Raw genomic sequence first — 27934 nt, 5'->3', positions numbered from 1 at the left:
CTGTACTAACGAGCGTCCCTGTCCTAAAGATCAAGATTGTTCCTGCGACTCTGAACGTGGACAGACCTGCCATCCCAACAACAATTAACTTGTGCTTCTCGTTACCTTCTCGCAGTGAACCGAACTGTTCTGTGTGCATGTTAAACAGCAAGATGTTACGCAAGTAAACTACCCATATGAACAAATAATTAAGGTGATTTTTTTTTTTTTTTTTTTTTGTCCCCCTGAAGCAGTATGTCTTTGTTTTCTGCCAGGGAAAGGAGGGGGGAGGCATGTTGATACCACAGTGAAGTGAGCTGGAAGTTAGCCAGCCAGTCCTGGATTGAGAAAAAAAGCCAGGTTTTAGAGCACGCACTTGTTCATTCTTGGTATCAGAACTGCTGATCCACAACACCACCTTCCCTTAAGGGGCAGACACCTTCACATCCTTCCTTTGTTGAGTTTGTAGCATTAGTTATTTTCTCCAAAACCAAAACACTGAATTGATCAATACTGCCGCATGGCATGCACAGCTTGCTTGTCTGCTCCAGGAAGCAGCTTTTTTAATTCAGCCTCCGTGGTTATGTCATGCCCTACACAGGGTATGCACTACATGTAAGAGAGCTGTGGTTGTAGGTTTTCACCTTTGATGCAGCTGCCAAATAACTTACTAGAGCAAAGGGGTAGTATTTTTTTAATAAATAACTGTAGAACACATGCATGTAAAGTTTTATCTTGATACAATGTCCATAAAAATGCTCCAGAAAAAGAGCATTAATACACATCTGTAATCTCATATACAAGAAGGCTGGGCTGTTACTCAGTTTTGTATTTGTTTCCCTCAAAAACCTTGAGATTCCTCATGCATACTGCTAATGAAAGTTCCAAGAGAGCCATGCTTGTGCTAGCAGTCAGAAACAAACACCAAAATACAGTACGGTGAAAACAGTGTTGTCTTCAAATAATTAACTGCCTCTAGCATTAGATGTTACTGCTATTTCTTTTTAAGATAGCCCTTACTTGCCAGAAAATAGCAAATCCCTAACTCTTAAAGTTGAGTATTTCATTTAGTCATGTTAACACTTCCATAAAAATATATAAATATTCTGAAAAGGCTTTCTCTTTTAAAATAAGTTATTCTTAAAAAGTCTAGTTAGAAAAAAGTAGGTGTTAAATAATTGCAGAGGCTTTGCATTGCTGGAGGTGAGCAAAGGTAAACTGCTCCAACACACCTGCCTTAAGTCTCATACCTATACGAGACCTGGTCTGCAGCAGAACCAAGGGACTGCTCTGGATTATTGCACAAGTGAAAACTCAAACCCAGCCTGACCCTGCTCTGGGAAGCCAGCAGTGGCAGCTCAAGGTCACGCCTGACACCCTGAGCTTCCCCACCCAGCCTGCAACACCTGAGTCAAGACATTCTGCTCCCCAAATTCTCCTTGGCCTGGATGGACGCTGGCATGGTGGCAGTGACACACACCCGCAGCTCACCTGAAGGTGGGTTCTAGCACTGCTCTCATGGGCAAATGAGCATTTCACCACCTGCAAAAAATCTGAGAAGCTTCTTGAAATAGGTTTATTTTTACGTAATCAATGCCATCTTGACTGAATGTGGTAGCCAGAGGGGAAACTAGAGCCTACTGCATTTCATTAGTGAAGGCTTTGCAGTTTACGGTCATCTTTCACTTCCATTTGAGGAAGAGGAACTGCTGCCCGACACCATTTCACTTGCTTTTAAAACAAGTCAAGAGTCCTTTCCCCATGCTAGAGTTTGTACTTCCCTGGATTACACAAAAAAACATGCACACATGAAAAAGCAGCATCCTCCATCCCTGGCTAATTCCTAAGCAACTGAAAACAGGAGACACTGATAACTGTGAAAAGCTCTCTCTCCCTGCATAAACTCCTGGATGCCAGGAAGTGAGACTTGCCACTGCTAAATACTAATGAAAACCAGGAAGTATTTGGGTCTTTATTGTCAAGTGCCCAAAGAAATTTAGTGTTTAAAGACAATTTTTAACCCCAAACCAAATGTAACAGAGTACCCCAGCTCTTCAGTTTGTTTCACCATCAGAGTCCAAGTTTTACAAGAATTAACAAGTGTAATCAAAGTAACATTTAAAATATAAATCATTTCATGTGACTCCACAGAGGAGAAGTGTCATCCATAACATTTCTACTTTGTCCTACAAAGGATCAGCGGGAAAGTTAGCAACAGTGTTTTATTTACTCTTTTGAAGAAAATGTTTTGTAAAGCGATCTAATTCATTCTCAAGGTGAATGGCTTTATTTCTGTAAAACAAACAAAAGCAATGGATTTACTTCAGTGCAGTAACATCACAAAGAAGGTAGAATCAACATCAGCATTTACTTTCTACTCCTCTATTCCCGAAACCCACAGCCCTAAGAAAACCTAAACACAGGCTCTAGTCAGAGCCTTGGACGCTGCGAGTCTGGGACCTGACCAGGCAGCAGAAGGCTGCCAGCCGTCTGCCCCACGTCTCCTTTTCCCCAAAGGCTGTGCCGGGTCCATCCGGGACTCCCCTGGTTCTGGCCTTTCCTTTCAACGTTTAACTTGGGAGAGGTTCTGCAGTTGCAAGGAGGCCACTCAGCAGGGTTCACGCAGGCCATTCCTGCAGCATACCACGGCACGGGGTGCGCACCACGGGGCTAAACGTTCACCCGATTGGGGTCTTGAACGCCCGAGGCCAAGAGGCAGCCCACAGCCAGGGCAGGCTTACAGCAGGGCAAAAAGAACATGAAGCTAAGGCTGAGGCTGCTCCCAAGTCCCTAAACCACCAACTGCTGGGAGTTTCTCTTCTGTAAACACCTACTACTGGAACGAAAAGAAAAACAAGGCTGCACTGAATGACTCAACACAGTACAGCTGCTCTCCTGTTCTCCTAAGGGGAGGGTTCTTTGGGAAGGTGCCACCCTAATTGACCTACAGAAGATTAATATTCTTCAGAAAGCCATCTCTCGTACACAGTGAAGAGAGACAAAGGTAAAGACAATCCAAGAATGAATATTTTTGTAGCTTTGCTCATTCACCTAGGTAGAAGCATACATTTAACTTAACCAGAGCTGTTCAGTTACAAGTAAAGAAAATGGGTATTGCTGCACGCCCGTCCGCACTTGCACCTACCTCATTTCAACTTGAAAGTTAACAGCAAGCACCAGTCTCACTGAATTTGCCTGTGGCCAGTCACACCCAGACTTACCTTAGCTGCTTGGAGTTGCTCTGTATGTTCTCCAGCTGATCTATTTCTTTGGAAAGCCTAGCTATTTCCATTTCCAGGTTTTTCTCGGTAATATCCACCTGCTGACAGAGCCGAGCAAAGGTAGTGGCCATTTCCCTAAAAGGAAAACAAGTTTGTAATCATGATATACAGAAGTCTGTGTGACAAAAAATAAAAAAATAAAAAAAAAAAAAAAAAAAAAATCACATGGCATTGCAGTGTGCAGTAGAACACAGCAATCAAAGTCTCCAGCTGTTAAGGGATTATAGAATAGCAGAAAGCAGGAGAATGATGTATTTTTTAAATTAAAAAAGAAACCTTAAACATATCAAATGCACCTCAGTCTACGCCAACATCATGTCTGGCAATTTTTTCATTGAGCATCAACAGGTCCAAGTCTGAGATGGGGACGCCGGCAGTAACACGTGCTGGAGCAGCCAAGAGCTCCCCCGTGCAGCAGCCCGTGCCACGCCAAGCGCCCTGCTCATGGGGAACGTGAGCACTTTGCAGGATGAGGAGTGCCCCAGACCTGCTGAGGCACCCGATCCTACCTGCCTCCTCAGTCACCTGCTCCCCACCTGAGTTCCAAAACTCCTTCTTACACAAAGGGAAAAAAACCCAGTTACCACCCCAGGCCAGCAACCAGGCTCTCCCATAGGAGAGGAGATGTCTCCTCTCCTCTCTACTTCACCTCACTGGAGCATTGGTTTGAGTCCAGCTCTTCCATGTCCTCACAGAGACACACAGCTGCTGGACACAGGGATGATTCTCTTTCCTCTGCTGAAGCTGAACTTGGTATTAGTAAAGTATTCCCTGGGCTACACAGGAGAGGTGTTCTGCACCCTGGTGGTTAGAGGTCTCATTTAGCAGGCCTAATTTTCTGAAATAATAATTTCATCAAAACAAACTGTTTCAACAGGGGAGGCTGAGGGAGACAATCACCCAGACATTACTTTGCAGAGACAGGTGGAAATGTATTTGGGAAAGAGACACACAAAAAAAAAATGGAACAGTTCAGAAAGGCTCTTAAGTTCCTCTTCCACAGTGCAGAAGAGCCAGGACTGGCTGCACAGGACTCACCCATACCAACCCTGGAGGCAGAACAAATGCTCACCATTAAAGTGACTCGGGGCTGATTCAGTGCTAACCTAAAAGCAGACCAATTCAGCTTCCACGAGAACTGAACCAACTCCCGCATCTTCAAAGTAAGGTGTTGGACAAAGACAGTCTACATCTTAAGACTAACTCTCACACATACACACACAGAGACCTATGTATTGACCTTTCAAGAGAGTTTGAAATTCCCTCATAATAAATGCCAAGGGACACTAAAGCTGCCTTCCCACATCACATACAGCCAGTCCCCACTCCCAGGACAACAGTACCAAGCTGACATAATTTCCTATCCTAGTGAGGGGAAACACCAGTGTGATACTTACTGTTGCACCTGATGGCTGCAATTAGCACTTGTAAGACTGACAATCATCTGCAGCTTTTCAGTAGCATAGTTTACAAACTGCTGTTTAAAGGCTCTCTCTTTTGCTTTAGTCGTCCAAGTTAGTCTCTCATAAAGATATAACAACCCATACATACTTAAGGAAAGGGAGATGAGTTTCCAGCCTACGGTTTTCCAAATCTGAAAAGAGAGGATTCTTCATTAGCTTAAGTAAATTGCCCTACAGAATAAACTCTAATTCCACTGATTTTTTTAATTCATCTGTATGGCCCTTTCACCAGATTAGTTTAAGGAAATATATTATTTCTATATTATTATTGCAGAGCCATACAGCTATATTCAAATGAGCTGGAACCCCAGTGGCATGGAGAACATGCAGGTTACAGAAGCCTCGCTGCTTTTTCATGAAGAAGGAAGGAGAAAGCAAAGCTCCCAATAAGTCCAAACTGAATGAGGCACCATCAAATCATCCTTTAATTCAGAAACTGAACACAGACATATGGCATAGAGAATACGTCCAACTATGCTCAGAGTAATTAGACTAATTTTCTCACTACAGATTGCAGGTATCCAGTGTACTACACACACTCATCTGGCCCGGTGTTAAGTCCATTACATGCTTTGCATTACACCCCAAACAGGAAAGACCAGTTTAATCTTTGCCATTGCTTCTAGTACAGTGAAAGTTGCTAATACTACTTGCCACTCCGCCAACAACGATGATGCTCATAGAGGTCCGTGATGTCAGTGAAGCTAAACTCATTACCAAAGGAACCATAAAATCATCGTGCGATATGTTCTCTGGAGTTACGGCAGGAAGGCTGGCAGCAGATGGGGTGGTAGCTAAAGGACGAGGGATCTAGAAAAGGGGAATATGGCAGCCTGAGTAAAAAGCATTAAGGAACTACACAGCAGACTGGTTTTATTTTATTTTCATATATTCAGGGTTTGATTTACTTAAAGGAAACATTTCAGCACAGAAATCTGAACAATGCTCCTGATAAGCAGGGGAGGTTTTAACAGTTCCTTGCCCAACAGGGGACTGGGTTAGAATAAGGGTTCTACATAGGACTGGCTCTGCTGTAAGGATCCAAAGTTACAAATGAAAAGGTTACCCAAAGGGTTCAATCCAAAGCAAAACAAAACTCAGGTAACAGCTGCAGAAAGTTTAGGAAAGGTTTTTTGTTCCATTCTAACCCTGAATATAATCCAATAAAAACAACCCTCACCAAAAATACTTCACACAAAGGGACTACGGGAAAGTAGCAGCAAGCATGTAAATAGTAGAGGCAAACACAGTAAAAATCAATATATTCTCATCAAGGTAAACCAAGGCACTTAAAATGTCAGCCTAATCTCTGAAGCACTCACTTGTAAATTTGGATCTGCTAGTCCCAGTAGTACTCTCTGAGCTTGTTTAGGACCCAAGAAACGGTTTACAAGTGAAGTCCATCCCAAGGAAAAGTGGAACATGATATCCTCTTGAAAATCAGCACACAGGCTATGACAGTTTAGATCATAGCTGAGGTCGAACTTCCTGCACGGAATTAGCAAGTGGAGCTGATTCTGAGCACCAGAAGGCAACAGTGGTTTCAGATTTTCTAGAAATAAAACAGAATAGTAAGGATGAGTTAACATGAAAAGCTTTACAGCATATTCACAAGTAGCATCCTTGCACTGCTGAGCAGCTTTGTGAACTACAAGAATCTAAACTCGCCAATTTTTTTATTTATTTGTAAAATCAGTGGGCATTTTAGCAGTATTAATCATAGCAGAGCAGGCAATTTATCACTCTGATAAAAGTCAAGTCACACAAAATCAGCTCATAGAGAAAGCACCACTGGAAAAAATGGTCAAATTAACTGAAAGACCTCTATATCAATAGTCAAAAGATAAGGATGGACTAAGAAAAAGTTGGTTTATCCAGCAGTTCTGTGGTGCCCTACAGAAAAGGCAACATTACTGCATAAGATGACAGAAGGCTTCACGTAATTCCACGATCTAGCTCTGAATCTTTGATTACCAGAAACAGATCAGAAGAGAGATATGGATATGCAATAAAGTTACTACTTATTAAAAAAGAAAAAGAAAAAATGGAATGCACAAATACTTTGTGAAACTATCCTGTTTTGCACTCAGAATTTGGAGGGACCTAGGAAGAAGATTATACTGCAGAAACATTATCTAACAATTAGTGTATTTCATATATCTGTTGTGGAAGCCAAAAGTTTAAATGGGTTTATAAAAGGATTAGACAAGTTCCCAGAGGACAGGTCTATTACTACTTGCTTAAGCCATTAATCCAGATGCAGTACCTTGGCTCAGCAGTCCCTAAACTGGGGATGGATCACTATATTTACCCTGGTTCATTACTCTTCTCCCCAAGCATCTGTTACTGTTTAATATCAGAGACAGGCTACTAAGCTGAACAGACACTCAGTTTTGATCTAGGATGGCTTTTCCTTTATCATTTTATAATGTTAATGTAAAATCACCATCAGAAAAAAAATTCTTTTCAAAGCAAGTTTTCTTAAATTGTCTTCCTCCAAACAAAAGGTCTTAACACTCCTCCTTCCTCATCTTACCAATCATCTCCTGCTGTGACTCATGCATTGACTGATTGACTTCACTGGAACAACGATCAGCCAGGTTCTTTCCCAAACCATCTTCTATATGTTTGTTCAGTTCCTGAAGTTTCATAAAGAATAGATGCTCATCAATTTGTATTTAGCTAATCAATTACATTATACAGAGCATAAATATGTTAAACACTAAGCATTGTTATTTACAGTGGGAAGAAAAGCACGTTACCATGCAAATACCATGCCTTAAATTGCACACTGTGACTGAAAACCTGAAGTAACACAGGAAAGATTTCTCTAGGACTCTAATCATTAAAAGGCACATGGAAAAGTCTGTATTTTCAATAAACCGTGGCACTGAAAAGCATACCACTACCACACTGCCCTGCAAAGCCTTTACTGTCATCATTTGATGGGACCCAATTTCACTGCTCTGCACAAAGATAAACTGATCCCATCAACTCCCATGGAGGTCTGCTCCGGACATTTTGCAGAGCCAGGACAGTGTAGACTGCCCTGAAAATGCAGTGCTCCCAGCTGATCAACAAGCCTGAAATAGGTGGGAGTTACAGCAGTCATTCATTAGCAGCAAAGTCTGAGCATAAAAGGCAAACTTACAGGTGTAAGCCCCTTTAAAATACTAAGTTTGAGGAGGAATTTATAGAAGTTTAATAAAAACTGCCTTTTTTCTTTAAAAAATTTAAAAAAAAAAATAAAGCGTTCAGTATTTGCAAGTTCGTTTTATTTTTGGATCTATTTCATTTTAGGAGTAGTGAAAATTGTTTACGTAAGGTCTTTATTTACTAGAAGTGAAGACCACAAATCAGGATGTCAGTTTCAGTAACCACTCCAGTAAAAAGACTGTTGAAAAAAAGAATTAATTTCTTCCCCAAAACAAAGCAGAAAATATTTTTAACTTTTTCCAGTTTTAGGTAGACAGAGATATGCATATGTCAGGAAGAAAAAAATCCTGCAATGCTTAAACAAAGTGTCACATAAAATGCTACGCAAATTATGAAAATACAGAAGTAGAAATTAAAGGAAAGACAAAGAGCCTGGCTTCAAACCATGCAAGAAAACTTACTGTCTTATAGAGCTTCAATACTTGAGGAGAAGGGTGAAAATCTGAATAAAATTCATCAACTAAAACTGAAAGTCGGCAAATCTCATCAGTCATGGCAGAGGAGACCTGGAAGAATGTGGTAAATACATAAAATGTTTCTCCTACCTTTTTCAGCCAGAGTGAAAACAGCCCACTGCATTGAGTCATTTATTATAACAGTTAATTACCTGATAGTCAGGAAGGATTGCTATTTTGAAGGTTTTCTTTCTTTTTTTTTCTTTTTTTTTGTTTTCATTGTTTTCATTGGAAAAGGAACATACTAGATATTTCAAACATACTTCATAAGATGGGTGGGCACCTAAAGGAGCTGCCTTACATAAGAGACAACAACACTGGAATCAGGGAGATTTTTCACACTGCCATTACTTACTTTATTTTCTACTTCCTCAGTAACACGTTTGATTTTTTCCTTAGTATCTTCCGTCAAAATGTTCAGCTGATTTCGAACGAAGTCCAATCTATCCTTCTGATCTTCTCGCTCTTCCATCGAATGGACTCTTAACATAGCAGAAAGGAAATCACCATCAACAGCAGGTATTCTCCCAGTAATGAAAGAAGCCCCACAATCAGGCAAAGACCACCTAACTGACAGTTTACTGAGCAGCCAAAAAGAATCCAAAGTGACAGCAGCTGAACAAAGCAGAGGCACTGCTTCAGAATGACTGCAACATAGGTATTAAATTTACAGGCACATCTAAAGGCTGCACTGATCGAACGTAACTCAAATTACTGGGTCTTGATATATTTACAAAAACAGCATTTGGAGTTGGAATTGTTACCATTGCACATAATTACAGCTAAAAAAGGTGAGGGGAGTCAGGGGCCTTTAATACTTGGTCTATCCCGATTTAAAAATTAAAAAAAGGATAAACCTGATCAAACCGTCCTACTGCTGCTCACCAGCACCACTCAACTATTCCTTAACAGGGACATGGGTCTGGTGACCCTGCTAAGCAAAGGGGAGGTGGCAGAAACTAACCTTGTCACAAACAACTCTCTTCAGAAGTCCTTGACCTATCATTTAAGTACAAATTGCTTAAAATCTAAAGCAGTTATATCTTGAAGGGCCAGCAGAAACATCAAACAGCAATTCAGATTAAGAGGGGTCACTACACAGGTTTTCGCAGCTTGATTGACAGAAAGAAGTAGAGTATCAGAATATTTTCAAACATTTCACAGCATGTTTTCATAGGATCTGACAACGTGAGACAAGTTAGTATGTAAACACACAGTTTGTAAAAGCTGATATATTCAGGAAGATGAGTGTGTTTGACAGGCACAGTGGAGTCTGTTGAAACATAAAGACACACTATTAACAGACACAGAAAGGAGACGATGGAAAGGATTAAACATGACAGCAAGTTCACTGTGTACAAGAGACAAGAGGTAGCAACAAAAGTGAGGAAAAAAACCCCATGCATACGTAAACCTCAAAGAATATATGAAACTAGCAGACAGTAAATGAGCTGCTATCATTAGCACTAAAAGGATTACATGAGCAAAGAGAGAATAAAGATATTTAAGGAAACAATCTGGAAAGGACCAGAGGTCAAGCTTCTGTTAGCTTGGGCTTTTCTCATCCCTTACAGTATTCTAAGCACTTGCAAATTAAAGTATCTACAGCCTCCCATTTATTTTCTCAGTTTTACCATTAATAAAAAACTTAGGTAAAGCAGGCCCACCATCACCTCTGAAACGCTGGATACAGCTAGAAAAACTTAAAATTTCACATATTTTTGAAAAATAGATTGCAAAACCCACAGACTGCCTTCATAACTGTAAGTCAGTAATGAAGAATAACAAAGTAAACCAAGATCCCTATACAGAAGTCACAGACCAAGGACAAGACTGAGTGGTGCAAGTGAATAGTAGTAAGACTGACACACCAGAAAGGTTCTCTTATTTCTTACCAAGCAAGAAAAGTGAATTTTAAAGTCCTTAATGGCCCAAGAAAATCACCAGCACAGAAATGGCTCCTCAGAGGATCTGGATAAACCAAAGCCAACCAGTCCTCCAATCAACCTACCTTTTCTCTGCTGCTGCTACGTTTATGGCGTCCATAATGTTTTTCACAGTATCTATTATCTGTTTAGCTCTGATAGTGTGCTGTTCAAACTTGGTTTTCACAGCTGACTGCGAGATACACTCCTGCGAGGGGCCCAAGCCACAACACATTACTGCAATTCCATGCCAACACATTCAGGAATTTCACTGTCAGAAAGCACACGCTGCTAATTTTACCATGAACTTAAACCAATAGGAAATAAAAAAAGGGAGAAATTAAAAGACAACAGAACTGAAATCTCAAGTGAGTCTATAGCAGCAAATCTGTACCTTCATATTCATTCACAGTAATGTGCATAGGTTTTTATGCTTTTAAAATAAATTAATAGTGTAAAGAAAAAAGAAAACTCAGATGAATACGTAAGATAAATCTAGCTCTTCAGAAAATTTTCCAAACTATCTCTTCGGAATTATAAATGTCTACCATGAATGCTGGTAATATTGCCTGGCTTGAGTTTTCTTTGTTGCAATACATATTCTCAGTTTCAAGAAGCAGTTCTGTCAATAAAATTTGACATGCTTATGTCAATACTGACCACCCAGAACAAAATATACAATTAGGAATAAGAAACAAGGATTATCTCACAGGATAAAAAAAAGTTAAGTAGTCCTTAAAATATTAGCTTATTTGTAGATTATTGAAGTGTTAAATGAACAACTAGAGAATGCTCTAAAGATACCATTTCTAATCAATTTTCAATCTTAATATTGTACAGCAATTCAGAAACTACAGAAGACTGATTGAAGAGATATACAAATGTTCAATTTGGGCAAAAGCAAATCAATTGTAATAAGCCATAAATTAAGACTTTGACTTTTTTTCAAGCAACTGCACATCCTGACTTATGTAGCCAATTAAATGCTGTCAAAATTCAACCTGCACTAAGTCACCACAAAGTAGCAACATCTTCTGTGTTTGAGGGGAAGAAAGCAAACAGCTAGTTTCCTTATACCAGATCTATGGGTTTTTTAACTGTTCTCAATCTATGGATGCACCTTTCATAGCACAAACAGGTTTAGGTTGCTTTTAAAAGACTTGCCTGTGACCTTAGCATACACTGTAATAACAAATTTCAGCTATCTAAAAATAATAGATCAAAACAAAATAAACAAAATGGGTAAAATATATTCCCTGTTCCTCGATGAAGCAGATCTAGAAATCAGCAATGAAAGGCCAGAGTTTCATAAATATCAGCACATTGTAAGAGCTAGACACAGAGGAAAGAGTCTTCCCAACATTAGTATGCGGTAGATAAAAGGATGACAGTCACTCACAACATAATCAGAAAATCCAAGTTAGAGCACTAGGAGAAACACAAAGGTTAGTTAAATGACTGGGAAAGATAAGAGTGGGACAGCAGCTGTTTTGCTGTTAGTCTGTAAACAAGTATTTATCAAAACAAAGAGAAAAGGTATGTTTCAACAGCATAACTAAAACCAGTTACTTTCCAGCCCACTTCCAGTATAGCAAGACAGTCTTTAAGTGCACAGCTTATTACATTCCCGTGCAGTGTTAGGGAAGGACTCTGCAGCAGTCTACTAATTCAGGCTCTGTTATTCACTCCAATTTACAACCAGAATTACTATTCCACCCTGCCTCCCTCCTCCACTCCTCCCCACACCGTTTCTGTTATCAGTTTTCTGAAGAAACTTGGAAAACACTATAATCTGACGCATAGCAGGGTTTGGTTTTATGTACAATATCCTCCAAGGACTACTGCACACAGGGCACTGTGCATGCACTTCTTTGCTGTTTTGATTAGGCATTTCTAGGTATCTCATTGTAAAATTTCAGAAGAAAGATACACAGACTACTTTCTCTTATTCCACAACACAAAAATTCAGAATTGATCCACTAATTCAACTCTTTCCTTTAAGACTGTGTAGCTTTTTTCCTTTGTTGCAATACAGCTGACATACATAGTAACATCTTTAAAGTTACTACATGAGTCTCTAAAACCTTAATTTCACCACTGCTTAGAAGTGTTTCTAGTAATTCCTGGACCACTTTTTCTTTTAGCAACTTAAACCACCCTGTGCTTTGCAGAAGAAACATGTTGTATCTATTTTTGGAATGCCTTTTGCCCTCACACAAAGGTCTACATAAATGTAGTTACAAACCTTTCAAAAGTGGTCCAAATTTTTCCCATATCACAACAAACTAGCAATGATGGGTTGTTTCTAGATTATTTTTTTTTAAATTCTAGCTATACTGAGCTCATACCAGTCCTGGAATGAACAGGCTTTCTCATCAGGGAACTGATATTAAAATCAGGAATGTGGAAGTGCTAGAGAAATAACAGTTCCAGGAATGCGGAAGTGCTGGAGAAATAACAGTTCCTCTTCTCAGCCCACATGGAAAAGAGGAAGAAGCCGTCCAATTTTAGTGAAGACAAAAGCAGGGTGAAAGAACCCAGGAGGAGCAAAACCAGCAGATATAGCCAGTGCGAAGATGGAACATGTGGACAGGTTTATAAATTAGTTGATGAGATAACTTAAGAGACATGAACTGGACAAAAGAGCACGAGAGATGTTTGGAAAGTCTGAGCAGGGCACCTGAAGAGGGACAAGGAGCTAAAGGCAAGACAGAGAGTGAGGCAGGGAAGGGGTCAGTGTTTGATGAGGACAGACAGAAGCATCTGTGCTCACATCCCTTCCTTTTCACAGCCTGGAGTGTAATCCAGAGTCTTGGGACTTGCAGCTCCGCTGTCAGGCAACAGAGTAAATGCAAAGCACTTTAGCTAGAAGTGCTTAGGCTTTACTCATGGCTAAACAGCATCTGAATTTGGTCTAGCAGTGCATAAAGCATTGTACCAAGTAGGATTTCATTCCCAGACTAAACACAGAAAATCGTACCTGATGTACAATACTCTTCATCAATATATGAGCTGGTATAGCCTAGTGCTGGTAAACATAACTGATGACAATAGTATGCTGATGTCAGCTACTTTATCAGCTCAACTGACAGTAATTCAAGTATTAGGTCTGAAGATTTCCGACCTCGTGAACCATTTAAGTATCAGCCTTGCTTTAAAAGCAAATAAAATGCCATTAGAACTTAGGAAATTGCCCACAAAACCTGAATGTGAAAGAGGCTGCAACATCAGACACTCAAAATTTAAATTGCTTTGGCAATCTTAATTTAGCACGTGTTGTCATGCTCTTTAAATGATGTGATCACACTCCTGTTCAAAACCATTCATTATGATTTCAGGATGAAACATGGCTGAGCAGGGAAAAACATTACAGAATCCACTCTCACTGTTGGGAGTTGGAAGGTGTGCAACAAATGAAACAGATAATGTGAAAGAAAAAAAAAGTTGTTTAAGGCCATACAGTGCTGTCACAGAATTGTTTTTTGTCCCAGCCTCTGCCAAAGAATCTTGTCATGCTTGTGACCTTGTGATGGATGCTTCTCATTTTGGTGGCAAATTTGACACTGTGACATCTGATTTACAAATGTGCTGAGCACTCATAGCATCACATCATTTAATAAGTCGTACATCCTTCTTAATCTTGAAATATCCTAAGTGCTGAGTGCTTAACTGTAATTATAAGAGATTTTGTTAAAAAAGCTTTGGGTACAGCACATGGCAAAACACGTTAAAGAACAGTAACTGATTTAGAAGCTTAATTTCCACTTTTTTTCCTGCTGGTTGGAAGTTTCTTACTATAACTCTTAGGACAAAAATTACAAACAAAAACGCGTGTTTCACTACAGCTAGTAACACAAGCAAGAAATTTCATGCCTCATGGACTCAGGCCCTGCTGGTATTCTGAACCAATCATTTCAACAATTCAGTCATCTACCGTAAGAGTGTGGATAAAGATTAAACTTCAGTCTGACATCTTCTTGCTTATGCAAGACTGAATCAAGCTATTATTTTGACACCTTTTTGATATACACACATCATCACATAACTCGGTTTTGCTAAGGTCAAATGGGTTTGTTGTAATGGGAGAAGAAATACTTTTCAGAGGCAGTTTGATTTTTCAAAATCTACCAAACAAGGAATTACTGGTTCAGGCATGCAAGAGCCGCCTTGAGCGTTCACTGTATACAAACTAGTCATACCGTTCGGGCTCATGTTGCATGAGATATGCTGATACATACCACACAGAACCATCGAAGCATACTCAAGATGCCTCCTTAAGATATCCAAGAATGGCTTTAATTAGAGTTATCAAATTCAGCAAGACAAATGGATCCTATCACAAAGAAATCACTCGACTGTCTAGCCAGTCCTACTTCTGAAGAAACTGTAAACTCCCAACTATAAATATAGCTAAACTGAGGTTGAAGGATGGATTCTGTACAGCAACAAGGATGCAAAAAGAGTGTTAATGTTCAGAGTATCAGAACTAAGAGGTAGATAATGGTGATAATTTCAAAACTCTGGCTTTAAAAACACAAGTAAATATTTAGATTTACACTGGTGAAACAGAATTTCTTACTATTTGTGTCCTGAACTACAATGATTAATTACAAAGCTACAACTCCAGAACAAAATAAGGCTTACTATACAGCAAACATTTCACCAGCTCATGGTTGTGATACACACCTTTCCAAAAGCATCATGTCTTTTTATATAGACTAGATTGGTATTGAGATCTCAAAACACGAGCTAAGAGTTTTGGTCCCTTCCCCCACTGAACAATGCTTCCTTCCAACAACTACCTGCTACTCAAGGTGAGAAGAGATGAACAGAACCCATAGATAAGGCAAAGCTGTCAGGTGGTTTGAATACCTTACACTCCTCCACCTGCTAACATGGGTAATGTTCAGTAAAATTAAGCTAAGCATAAGCAAAAGCTACCTTTGCATTAGAAAACAGGCAGTTTAAAAAGCCCATCATAAATACCTCAAATATCTGCTCAAAATGTTGAAATTCCTGGAATCTTGTTTGAAATCCTTCTGCAAGTGCTCCACCTGTGAAACATAAAGGACCATAAGGGAGAGAGCAATACCTCACAGCAGTGACTGTATCTTAAATATTTTTGTTTATCAGGTTTTATGATTTTTTTCTGTATTTGAGGAAAAGCAAGAGTTCCTACACACCACCCTCTGGCATTCCTTGGGCCTTCTGTCTCCTGGCACTCAGAACTTCTTTTGCTGAAACAAAAAAGATGCGATTCCTTGCTTCTACAGGATCAATAACTTTGAGCTCATCAACTAGAAAAGTCAGACAGCGCTCCATGTGCTGCCGACGGACCTAAGGAAAAGGTAAAAAGCTCATGAGAAAAATGCAAAAATTGAGCCATCATAAAATGAGAACGTCAGAGTCAGAAACAGATGCTGAACAACCCCTTAGATAGCAGATGCCTCCTAATCCTACTGATGCAGCAGCTGCTTCTAACCATTTTAACAGCCCTGGAAACAACAATACTTTCTTCTACAACTGTCTGTATTTATGCAAGTCAGAGACCTCAGTCAGTTACTGGGGTAACCACTTCATTCCCCATATACAGAGAAATAAGTATCACTGCAAGCTAGTTGCTGTCGGAAAGATCCGAAGAGCCATCTAACATTGTACTTTACCAGCTACTCTATCCGTGTATACATGTATAATCTGTACTCTCAGGCTGCATTACCATTACAGAAATAAAAGGTAATACAAAGATGATTTAAAACAAGCTTAACTGTGGAAGAAAAAGGTTCTAAACAAGCTTCCCATTGTATTACCTGCCTGCACATATTGTAGTTTGAATTGCAGGTTGCTTTTTGCTCTGAACAAGGAGTAAGTTATTTCCATTTTCTGACCAAATAACTTACCCTTTTATTAATAAGGCAAAGCTGGTGTTTTCATAATAATAACTGTATTCCCTAGGTAATTTATCACACTTTTATGCACATGGAGGCCTTTTCTTTACATGTATGTATTTAAAAAAAAAAAATCAACCCAAATAAGAGTCATCAAGTCACTCACATCTTCCATATATTCTGGTTCTGATGCGGAGGCATCCCACCTATTATTCAAGATGAAGATGTTTGGCTTGGAAAGTCGTTCATTCACTTTATGGAAAAAATGTTTTTCCTAAGAATTAAAGCACAAACAGAAAACTCCCCAGACATCCAAACCAGAGTCATGCATTCTTCTGTAACAGACTCTTTAGTTAATCCAGCCTTTTAAAAGTTTATTAAAAAGAATTCATTAGCATTAAAACCCCACAGATATCCAACACAAAAAAGGCTTATGATAGTTCAAAAGTCATCAAATGTCTTAAAACTGATGCCAATGCTAAAAGTCAAAAATACTGCAAGCTTCTCTAAAAATAGGTACAAATACAAATTAAGAAGAATTCCAAAACAAATAGTTTACAAAACACTGGAAAATAAAGTCTATTCTTCTATAAATCTATCACATCATTCACTGACTTTTTTTTCCTCCTTCTTTCACTTTACTATCACAAAACTTCATTTCCTTTGATACTTCTAACCCTCTATTAAATTTGTTTGCAATTTTGTGACACTCAGAATATTGCTGGGGAAGAGAGGAAGGGAAAAAGAACACACAAGACATGACTGTATCTGCTCATTTCATTTTTTAAATAAGACACCTGGCTAAAACTGTGAAGTCTTCCTTATGTCAACTACCAAGATGCTCCTGTTCACCCTGCCAAATCTGGTTTCTATATGCAGAAAAACATCCTCTGACTGTATTCTTCAACTAGACAATGTCACCTTGAACTACAGACAAGTTACATTTCCTATATGAGGATGTATGGCTTGAGCGACAGGAAAAAAGTCATTGCTGAATGTTTTAATTTTAAAAATAAGACATGCATGTACCTGAAAAATGTATTTAGGTCCCTTGCCCGTACCTACCACCCATCATTGCCGTTTTCATAGTCATAATGGGTAAATCGTGACGGAGTGAATCCCCACTCAGCACAGCTGAAACAGAAGAGACCTCTGTGCTGCCATAAGCTTTTTGAGTCTGCAGCAGGACACCACCACATATTCTGAACACAACACTGGAGATATCTTAGTCTCCATCAGCCAGGGAGTTAAGAATGTGCAAACAAGATTACTGTTGCAGAAATAAGAACTTTGTCTGAAGAGAATTTATGAAGGAATACTAGAAAAATCACGGTCATGCAAAAAAATCTGTGGCTGTGTAGCAGCTGCCAACTATTTTCAAACCTGTTATGGTAAGAGGTAAAAATAATGCCTAAGGAGGATGAGAACATAGTTATCATATGCTTTACCTGAAGGATAAACTTGTGTAGATGAAGAAATTACTATTTGCCACAATGCAAAGCAAAATACAAATGCTTTAGAGCAGTTACATAATTGTTAAAGGCAACTTCACTTGTGTCTACCAAGCTGAAAAAATTAAAAAGGAGAAAAAGAGCTGTTTACTGAGCCAAAGCCTCAATCGCAACTAAGATCTACTTCCTTTCCCTCCAATATACACCCTGGACACTGGTGATTTCCAGATCCTAATAATAACAAGGTGCTCAGTGTTAAGTGAGGATTTATGGGCATGGCAACCAAAAAACCTCGGCAAGACTTTAACGCTTGAAACAAATTGCAAGACTAACCTATTTCTATTTAGCAGCTTTCAGCCATGCCCGACAAGGAACAAAGACTGGCCAAGAATCCCATCAAAAAGCAGAGTAGCACTTCTGTGACTGAGTGCTTGGAATCAAACACAAAATTAACAGAATCTTCCAGTAGACATACAGCCTATTCGTCTTTCCTGCATGTTTATTATCTTGGTCAGATTGTTTTTAATGGTTCATTTTCCTGAGTAAATGAGAGAACCAAATCAAATTTGGCCTTTTCTCTGCTACTTTATTACACCAAACTGAAATCTGGCACACAAGTCCCTATTGTTTCTGTGTTTCTAAATAGTAATGAGATGTTCACTGAAACCCAATCTTTTTTTCATCCTTTTTTTTTTTGATTAAAAAAACCCCAGACCCAAAATTATGGTATGAACGTAATGTAAACAGCTTCTAGACTCCCTCCATACTAAAAGCCAAAAAGTGTCCCTCGTGAGACAATGGAGACGATAAAGCCACAACTGTGCTAAATCCTCTCTTTGCCTTGGATGTTGTCAGAATTTTCTTTTGGTCCCTTTTAAATCACATCTCTTTTGTATTTGAGTCTTTGTGGATTCAGCTCAGAAGATGGAATGTAATGTTTTTAAACTCATTTTATGTTCTCAGATTTCTACCAATCTATTCTAATTTGCTAGAATGCAAGGAAATACTGTCTTTGTACATTCAGTTCTTTGTTGTACTAAAAATTGCCTCAATAATTAGAAAGCTCAGACACTGCATGTCAGACCTACACTCAGAAAAATCAGAGCATTTTATTTGTCTACAGTAGGCTTAATAAAAGTCTTCAAGACATTTCTCAGTAGCATTATGCTATGTTCTGGCAGTCACACTTCCAATGACTTAGAAACCTTATATTGATATTGTTTACATTCACAATACTTAGTTTAGTCAAAACTGGAGATCATTACAAAACTATTGTATTTTGAGTATCACAACAGCTCTTCTGGCCACCTTGCATGCTCTCCTTCTACAAGTCATACAATATTTAGGCTGCAAGGTATACAGAAGTCTTCTCTCTCTTAAAAAGGCTTTATAGAATAAAGGTGTTAAAACATCTTCAGCTCTCCATGTTGCACAGAACCATGCAGCATGAATGCTTATTGCCAACATCTTCAGAAGAAACACAGTCCAGTGAGGGGAACCTGTAGCGCATGTCCTCAACACAAGGTCTATCAAGGGAACTCACCCTCTTCTGAGACAAGAACACAAGAGGAATAAGATAGAAGTTCAACTTCCTTTACGTACTTTGTGTATGTTACTAAACTTCTGGATAAGAAAAACTGTAATTTATTTCTATGATCATACAAGTGTCTTCAGCTGACAAATATCGACAAACTGTAAAGCAAGACAAGCACTACATCACCCATTTATCAAAAAAGAAACTGAGCTAGAAAGGATAAACGTGATGCTCAAGTCAGAGTAAGTAAAGCTGGTAAGAAACTTGGTTCTCCTTTCCCTAGTGAGGGATATACATTATTTCTTGCCTCCCACCCCCAAATCCTATTCACAAGATCTAAGTGCAATGATTCATGAGAGCTTCAGTAAAGGTCTAAGAGAAGCCACTTCAGTTACGGAACTGCTGAATATTTAAATGAAGTAACGTAAAATCATTGCACGTCATACCGTGTTCATGAGAGTTGATTCAGAATTGGCAACCAAGACAAATACGTCAGCATCTAAGCAGAACTTGTCAATCCAGCTGTCTAGTTCTGTAGTGACATCTGTGCCCGGGCTGTTGAGAATAAAAAACACAAACTCATATTTACACAGCAAAGGACTATTTGATTTTTATAAACTGATAAAAATAGAGTGGGATTGCCTAAGGGCATTGTAAGAAGATACAAAGCTTTATATCTTTAGGCTGATGCCTACCTCAAGCTTAAGGAAAACATAGCAAAAGCCAATTACCATTTAGCATTTATCAGTGTCCTGGTTTCAGACGGGATAGAGGTAATTTTCTTCTTAGTAGCTGGTACAGTGTGTTTTGGATTTAGCGTAAGAATAATGTTGATAATGCACTGATGTTTTAGTTGTTGCTAAGTAGCACTTATCCCAAGTTAAGGATTTTTCAGTTTCCCATGCTCTGCCAGCGAGGAGGTGTACAAGAAGCTGGGAGGGAGCACAGCCAGGACAGCTGACCCGAACTAGCCAAAGGGATATTCCATACCATAGAACATCATGCTCAGTATATAAACTGGAGAGAGTGGGCCAGGAGGGGTGGGTCACTGCTCGGGCATTGGTCAGCAGGTGGTAAGCAACTGCATTGTGCATCATTTATCTCTTCTTGGGTTTTATTTCTTTTAATTATATTCCTTTTCATTACAATTATTATTATTATATTTTATTATTATTATTGTTAGTTGGTGGGGTTTTTTTGGTTTTTTTTTTTTTTTTTACTTTAGTTATTAAATCATTCTTATCTCAGCCTATGAGTTTTACCTTTTTTTTGATTCTCCTCCCCATCCCAATGCAGGGGGGTGTGGGGGGGCAGTAAGCAAGCAGCTGCAACGTGCTTAGTTGGTAGCTGGGCTTCAACCATGACAATCAGTTACTCGCTCACTGGACCGTCTACTCATTCCAAAATGCAATTTCTAATGAAATCCAGGCAGTCTCACAGAATGGTCCCCCTCCCTGTATCCCAGGTTTTAGATTTTAATCAAAAAGGACAGTTGTTCATAAAATATTTTTTCCATTAATAAAGGCCTACTTTAAAGTGATATGCTATGCAAGCAGTGCATAGATTTAATAAGAAACTAAAATTAAGTTAAAACTATAGTGCTGTCCAGTTTTAAAGTAAGTGGAGTATGAGCATTAGGTCACGTTTGCAACACGTCAATTATTGCTCGTTCAAATATTCTCTATTTAACAGTAAAAAGATTATTTTCTCCTTCCAAGCACCTGTTCTCTCAGAATCCAAGCTGTTTTCTTTTCCCTTTACAATTCACCTTTAGCAATCAAGACTGTGCAGATCAAATCATGCCTTATATCATATCTATGCAAGGATCCCTTCCAGGCTTCCAGCATACTTGTGCTATGCACGTGTCCCCAGGGAGACAGCACAACTGCATAAGCTTAGAAGTCCAGCAGTGCAGCAAACCAACCAGCTCCCTGTGCCAGCAGGGCTGGCTTTCTGTAGGACTAACACAGGACCTAAGTTTGCACCCAAGAAAATAATGACAAACTCCCAGTGATTTCAAAAGTGCAAGATTAGAGATGCAACAAAAAGCACTACAATTTATCAGAATACACTCTGGGTGTTATTTTGCTGGATATGAAGAAATCATACTTACAAATTCACTCATACTTGAGTGAATACTCTTAAATTCAATCTATATTGATTCACACATTAGGTATAGATCACCTAACAGTTTGAAAAAACATTACTAGGTCATACCTCAGTGGCCAGGAATATGAACATCTGACATAGACAAAGCAACAGCTTTCAGAATTCTTTAAATACACAAACCATAGGAAATGCTAGCCCAACACATAGGCATACACAGCTGACAGTCACAGTTACATTTTGAGGTCACCCATTACTTTGATATGTACTCTTATCAGAAGCTTTTAAAAATGAAGTCCAGATTGCTTACACTTCACATGATCAGTCTGAAGTGTCTAAAGACAGGAGATGGGCAAGAGGTTGCTGCTGCAACAACCCTATTCACACTTCCATACAGTTTTTTTTTTAAGGTACAAGCATCCTCAGCCAAAACCTAGCCCCTTATGCAGCTCAATCACAAGACACTGTCTGTTCCAACTGTTACAAGGCCAAAATCAGTGGGGTCATGACAGGCAGCAGTATACACAAAAGAACAAACTCTGTACTCTCAAAAAAAAAAAAAAAAAAGCCTTTCAATAATTTTGCAACCTAACAACCAAAACACAATCAATCAGTAAACCAGTCTTTCTTCTAAACATTGTAATGGCTAATTTACTTAAGAAAACATTTACTAAAACAGAAAACATACCTGTCCACTAAAACCAAATCATCTCTCAGCAGGGCACACTTTGACTTGGGCCAAAAGACATGAACAAGACAGCCAGCTTTCAAATCTTTATCCATGTGAAGTGCATGAGCAAGCTGATTGACTGTCTATAAAGAGCATAAAGAGAAGACAAATATGAATATGCACCACAAACAAGCCTGTAAACCAGTCTAATTCACTTCTCAAGCAAACCTGGACAGGATCTATCTTGAACAGGGTAACAGTGTTCATACTTCCTTCTGGTGAATATTTGCAATTTTTTTTTTTTTTTTTTTCCAAGCTCTTAGACTCAACAACACCTAAAGAACAAGTAGTGCCTTGAAGCTCAGACAGGAGTTTCTTTGGAGCCACAAAGTGGCATTCCCCACGGGGTTAGAGTGTATGATACTGAGCGGGGTTAGAGTGCGTGATACTGAGCGTCATCATGAATTTGCCTCAGAGGTTTAACATATCAATGTGAGCAGTTAAATCAGCTAAGCACTATAATGCCAAATGAGAGGCACGTTCCAAATCCTTAACAAGTAACAGAACTTATTCTCAGTCCTATAAAAATAAATCACTCAACATATGCTATGCTACGAGACACACATTAGTTGTTTCTCTGAAATAGCCAAGAAAAATTGCGAAAGAGACCATTTTAGTTTGTTGTTCCCTCCTAAATAAGAACTTAAAAATGCAGAATTAGTTAGCCTTATACTTGACATAGTTGTTAAAAATCTTTTGAGAAAATAGTTACCGTGAAAAGTAGCATTAGTCATTCAAAAGAAGTACCTTGACACTCTTCTTTTCATCTGATCCTTCTGTCATAAGATAAGCCTTATCGCCATCTGTCCCTTCCACACTGAGGAAGCAGTTTGTTGTATGGCCAATCCCACTAGGAAGTACCTTATCCCACAGCATTGCATTAATGACCGAACTTTTCCCACTGCTCGTTCTAGAGGGATAGAAAATAAAAGCACTTTGAGCACAGTACAGCAGCATTAAACACACACCTTTGTCTCGAACTGAATGCACTCCCATTTAATTGCATCACACCCACATACTGCAAGCTGTTTCGGGTGACAGAGCTTCAAGCCAGTACAGCATAGCTTGCCAGAAAAGAATTGGCAGTGCAGGAAAAGTTCACCTGAATAGCAGGTCCAAAAATATTTCTTGGTATCAACATTACCTATCCAACCAAGAAAACTAAGTTTCATTTGCATAACACATACTGGCTCAACAAGCCCAACCTGGACTGCTAAGTATGCTTTATCTGGTATACTTCAATCTGTGTAAGGAATTTGTAAAAGGTATTAACTCAACTTTACTACACCAGAAAAAGCATCTAGCATAAAAAGATGCCTTAGATCAACTTAGAGCAATTGCTAAATCACAACACACTGTCCCACATAAGGAGGCAGCCTGCCCTCTTCTTTATGCCAGCCCTAGCATTCCTGTAGAAAAGAACAGATTGAAAATATATGTAACATTTTGGGCAGAATTATGTTCTGATCAGACAACAATTCCACGTTCCCGCTCACAGCAAAGCTAAAGGAATTCCAGGGATGCTGGGGGAGGACATGAGGAGAACACTGCATAACAGGGGCAGGAAGGACTACCCTTTATGGTAGCAATCAAGGTGAGTCCTTAAAATGTCTGTGAAATTACCACCTGAGCAACTTAACCTGTCTTTAGAGAAATATCTGATTTTTACCAGTCAGAAAGGAATTGCTGCTTCTGATGGAGTCTTCTAGGCATGAGATGAGGTACAAAAGGAGCACTGTTTTACTACTGCCTTCAGACACGTTTCATAGCATTGCTGTCTGGGAATTCTCACCACAGCCAGCAATGACAACTCAGAACAATTTAATGGATGATAATCTCAACTGAATGAAGATACCTAGAGTAAGACGTGAAACAATGTGCAAAACAACCTCAAATTTATTTCTTGTGCGTAATCCTTATAAAGCAAATGCTGTCTTTAATAACCGAACTTAATCTTGTCTTTATTTCAGAAGGAAGAGGTAGCTAAATTAACCAAAACCCTGTTGATTAAAAGGAACTGGTCACCAACTCAAGATTCTGCAAGAACTTGAAGTTCTCAGCAATGTCCTACTTCGCATAACCCTCTACCCTTCACCCATAAATATTTCGGGTTTAACTATTACACAACAGTATGAAGTTACATACACTATTAACTCATTTTTGAGCTACTTCTTCTAGAAAAAGTTCAGTGCTCACTGTACAACAGTTTACAGATTTATTCAAAGTGTCAGAGAGTTAAGTTCTTTTTCCTGCTCTGAACTTCTGCCTTTTGCAAAATCAACTTTTATAACACGCTTGTAAACGTATTCAACTTTTAACTTTGTGAAATATCAAGGCTGAGATATAACTAATTTCTTTATCCCTGATCTTTTACTGTTTTTCTTTAAATAGCTGAACTATTTTTAGCAAAATGAAGGTTAAGAACACTGTTGTACACATTTTCTCCAATACTATTAAAGAACTTGTAGAACTAAAATAGGAAGATTCATACTCCAGAAAAAAAAAGTAACCACATTCTTAAATTAAAGCACAGAAAAATCAATTTTCCTGAAGCAAAGCGGACTAACAGGCCCCAGACTGACCAGGCACATAAAAGCATTTGAAAGCACTGGAACCCATAGTCTTTTAGAAGGACTTCACTATTTTATATCTGACTTGACATTTGGTAAGGCAGATTTTCATAATCTTTCTACACCCTCCAAATTTTATAGAAACAGAATGGCACAATGTTTGGAATGCAGACATTTATTGGAAGTGCTAAGACCCAATCAAAATTTCACACTGAAAACTTAAGACTTTTCCACTAAGATGAGACTGAAATGCAAAACACAACACATACAAGCAGACACATACAACCTCAGTGCTTTGGGTCTATACACCTGACAGCATCTCTTTAGAATACTACTCATGTAGTAACACATTTCAGGTGCCAACAAATACCTTTCTTTTTAACTCCCTTTTTTCCTGCCACAAAAAAAAAAAAAAAAAAATAGTTGAGACCACCCCAAGCCGACCAACATTAAAAGTTTTCTAATACTGAAAATACTTTTTTTTTTTTTTTTTTTTTTAGAACAGAAGTGAATTTAAATCACCCATAACTTTGGAAATATTATCTAAACATGCAAAAGGTTTGACACTTGGTCTGTAGTAATACCACTAAGGACTCTGAAATAGAACTTTTCCTAATTAGTGGTTCAGGAAAGCAGAAATTCATAGCTTCATTCAGATTGATCTGTAAGCTGTACAGTACGCTGTTACTGTTATCCCTTATAATCATCAGACAGATCTATCAGACTAATGATACAACCAACAAGGTAACCACCTCTGTCTGTTTTTCTTCAGCTGCTTATATATGGAAACATAAACAGCTCAAAGTTTAGTTTTTCAGTACTTGTGATCAAACACAAACAGAAGTTCTTAACAGTAACAGTCTGGTAAAACAAAGCTATTAAATAAACAAACCCACCACATTAAAAAAAGAAAAGCCATTCTGGAGAAGATGACAACAAACTCAGACCTTCCTAAATCAAATAACGGATCTATACAGGATAGTTATTTTACAAAGTTTATCAGTGAAAGACATGTAACAAGACATACATAATTAATCTACACTCACAAAGCAAGATGCCATCAAAGAAATACTCAACATCAATTAGATAAGCCTGAACATGGTTTTATGCATTGTATTTCAAATAATAATTCTATGATGAAGCACTAATTCCAGGGCATCTACATTAGAAATATGCACACTAAGCTCTGCAAGAGGAGAAAAAAAAAAAAAAAAAAAAAAAAAATCAGATTAGGTTCTGGTAATTCTGTTCATTACCTGCCAAAAAACGCCACTTTCATGTGTCTCCGTGAAAGCACCTCACCGATGACTGCTAACTTATTTTTATATGCCTGTATTTTTTCCAGTTCGTCTTCTGTTGCTACACGTTCGAGCTCTGGGTTCCTGTACGTTGCTACACATAGAAAAAGAGTAACATAAAAGCAATCACGTACAGTGTATGTGCTCCCGGATACAGGATACAGATTATCAGTACTTCACATGCCAACAAAGATCTGTGTAAGTTTTAATTATACAGTGGTAATAAAACAAAACAAACAAAACCACACTACAGACACTGATATTAGCCCTTGTCATTTGACATCTCCACCACAAGCACTTGTGAAATCGTGACATAAATTGCTTCAGATTAATCAACCATCTAACTGCTGGATTCAATGACCCTGTGACCACAGCCTTCTGCACTGATTTGCCTCGCTCTTTGAGACACCTGCCTCCTTCAGAAAAGAAAGCTGGGACCTCTCATGGATACATCAACTAGGCTGGGCTGTCTTCTCCCTGCAGAGCTCACAGGGGTGATGAGCAACCAACTCCATGTGGCGACACACACGCCTCCACATTGCTAAAATGTCTGAGGGTGTAACCAGTGGTTCTTTGCATCGCATCATGTTGATCTACTTTCCCACCGAATAATGGGAGAACCTGTTTGTCCTCTCTTCTATACAAAGGAAACCGCAACAGGACTATAAATGTTGGAGTAGTTAAGCCTTCACCATCATGGAAAGGAGCTAGGCTACCAGCCCAAGCAACGCAATCAGCTTTTCATATAAGTAACTATGCCAGACATTCCTGCTAGCCTAAGTTGAAAAAGTCAACGTCAAATGACAAACATGACTGTTTCTGAAGGCGTATGTTTATGCAAACAACACACTGATATATATTGTAATGTACATGGCGCTGCTCTAAAACATACTCAAAGCAGCGGACAAGGCCCTTGTGTTTAAGATGAAAGCTAACCTTCCACAAAAGTTGCTCCTTCAGAGACATAGTCCAGCAGCTGGTCAAAGATGGCCGTGATTGTCTTTTTAGCCAGGACGAAGTGTTTCAGCGGAGAGACGGTAGCTTCTGCCATTATGCAACTGCAATGAAAGTTACGTAAAAGTGACCAAAATGCTCGGTATGCTCATCTACATGAAAAGCCATATGCTTCTCACCCAGTCATTTAAAGAAAAAAACCCCAAAAACTCAAACCAAACCCCTAAACCCCAACGAATGCCGGTAAGCTGAGTTTCTGCTGGGTTCATTCCCCTGACAAACTCTTCTCTCCTCCCCTCACCGCACGCGCCGACCGCAGCTCACGAAGCTCGGGGAGAGGTTTATACCGATTTGGTGCGGTCTGTCCTCGAAACACCAGACTTTCCCCTCACAAAACGCGCCTCACGCCCTCCCCACCGCTTGGAGGTCAGCGCTGTCCCCTCGGCCCAGCGAGGACAGGCCCGCGGCTCCCCTCGGCCGCCCCGGCAGGCCCTGCCCCGACGCCAGGAGGGGAAAAGGTGCCGCGGCCGCCCGCCCGCCGCTGAGGGAACGGCGAGGACCTGAGGCGAGCGCGGCCCCGCGCGGCGCTCCCGGGCAGGGCGAGGGGTCAGGCCGCAGGGGCAACGGGCGGCCCGCGGCCCTACCCGCCCCCGGTCACTTACGCAGCCCCGGCTCGCCCCGCCGGTTCCCGGCAACCGCCGCGCCGCTGGCGGGGCCGCCCCGCCGCCTCCTGCTGCCCCGCCGCCGCCGGGACGGGGGCGGACATCGCTTCCGCTTCCGCCTCCCCTCACCCCGGATTCGCGGGGGGGGGGGGGGGGCGGCCGCCATTTTTACTGAGGGCCCAAAGGGGCGGAGCGGCCGCCATCTTCAGCGAGGGCAGAGGAGGAGCGGGGAGAGGCGGCGCGGCCGCTCGTGAAATGGAGGCGGGCAATACCCTCACGTCCCGACCCGCTGCCCCTCGGCTCCGGGAAGAGGAGCTGGGTAAGTCACCCGCGGACGGGTCGCCACGGGCCTGCACACGCCTGTGCGGAGGCTGCGGGCCCCGTGAGGTGGAAGGCGTCCGAGCTTAGAAAGGTGTCTGCCCCGT

The 27934-nt window shown here is 39.9% G+C and overlaps 1 protein-coding gene and 1 long non-coding RNA gene across 7 annotated transcripts; one reads left to right on the top strand and one right to left on the bottom strand.

Moving 5' to 3' along the window:
- Window positions 1-657: 657 nt before the first annotated feature.
- On the bottom strand, window positions 658-27614 carry MFN1 (mitofusin 1). 6 transcript variants are annotated; one of them, XM_030028532.2, is made up of 18 exons: window positions 27510-27614; window positions 26830-26951; window positions 25852-25987; window positions 22773-22935; window positions 21984-22108; window positions 19636-19744; window positions 16371-16478; window positions 15503-15656; window positions 15306-15373; window positions 10406-10527; window positions 8750-8876; window positions 8341-8445; window positions 7260-7362; window positions 6046-6275; window positions 5378-5533; window positions 4658-4854; window positions 3201-3335; window positions 658-2271 (listed from the first exon to the last, which is right to left on the bottom strand). In XM_030028532.2, the coding sequence occupies exons 1-18, from the start codon at window positions 27611-27613 to the stop codon at window positions 2202-2204; spliced, it is 2334 nt and encodes a 777-aa protein (XP_029884392.2). In that variant the 5' UTR covers window position 27614; the 3' UTR covers window positions 658-2201. The 6 variants fall into 6 exon arrangements, with proteins under 6 accessions (XP_029884392.2, XP_029884393.1, XP_029884394.1 ...); XM_030028533.2 differs by lacking the exon at window positions 27510-27614 and adding an exon at window positions 27408-27426; XM_030028534.2 differs by lacking the exon at window positions 27510-27614 and adding an exon at window positions 27195-27305.
- Window positions 15016-15270, top strand: LOC115347315. The gene is made up of 2 exons (XR_003925452.1): window positions 15016-15133; window positions 15166-15270. It is a non-coding gene; the product is annotated as an uncharacterized LOC115347315 (long non-coding RNA).
- Window positions 27615-27934: the final 320 nt, after the last annotated feature.

Source organism: Aquila chrysaetos, chromosome 10 (genome assembly GCF_900496995.4).
Source record: "Aquila chrysaetos chrysaetos chromosome 10, bAquChr1.4, whole genome shotgun sequence".
NCBI lineage: Eukaryota > Metazoa > Chordata > Aves > Accipitriformes > Accipitridae > Aquila > Aquila chrysaetos.
The sequence above is the reverse complement of the archived record's forward strand: the minus strand, read 5'-3'. Positions and strand labels throughout refer to the sequence as shown.

Coding starts and splice junctions, on each gene's coding strand:
- MFN1 (XM_030028532.2), bottom strand. CDS start 27,613: ATGTCCGCCCCCGTCCCGGCGGCGGCGGGGCAGCAGGAGGCGGCGGGG. Junction 22,936..25,851: donor AAAGTGGCGTTTTTTGGCAG/GTAATGAACAGA, acceptor CTATCCCTCTAG/AACGAGCAGTGGGAAAAGTT. Junction 5,534..6,045: donor TAGCAGATCCAAATTTACAA/GTGAGTGCTTCA, acceptor CCCCTTTTCTAG/ATCCCTCGTCCTTTAGCTAC.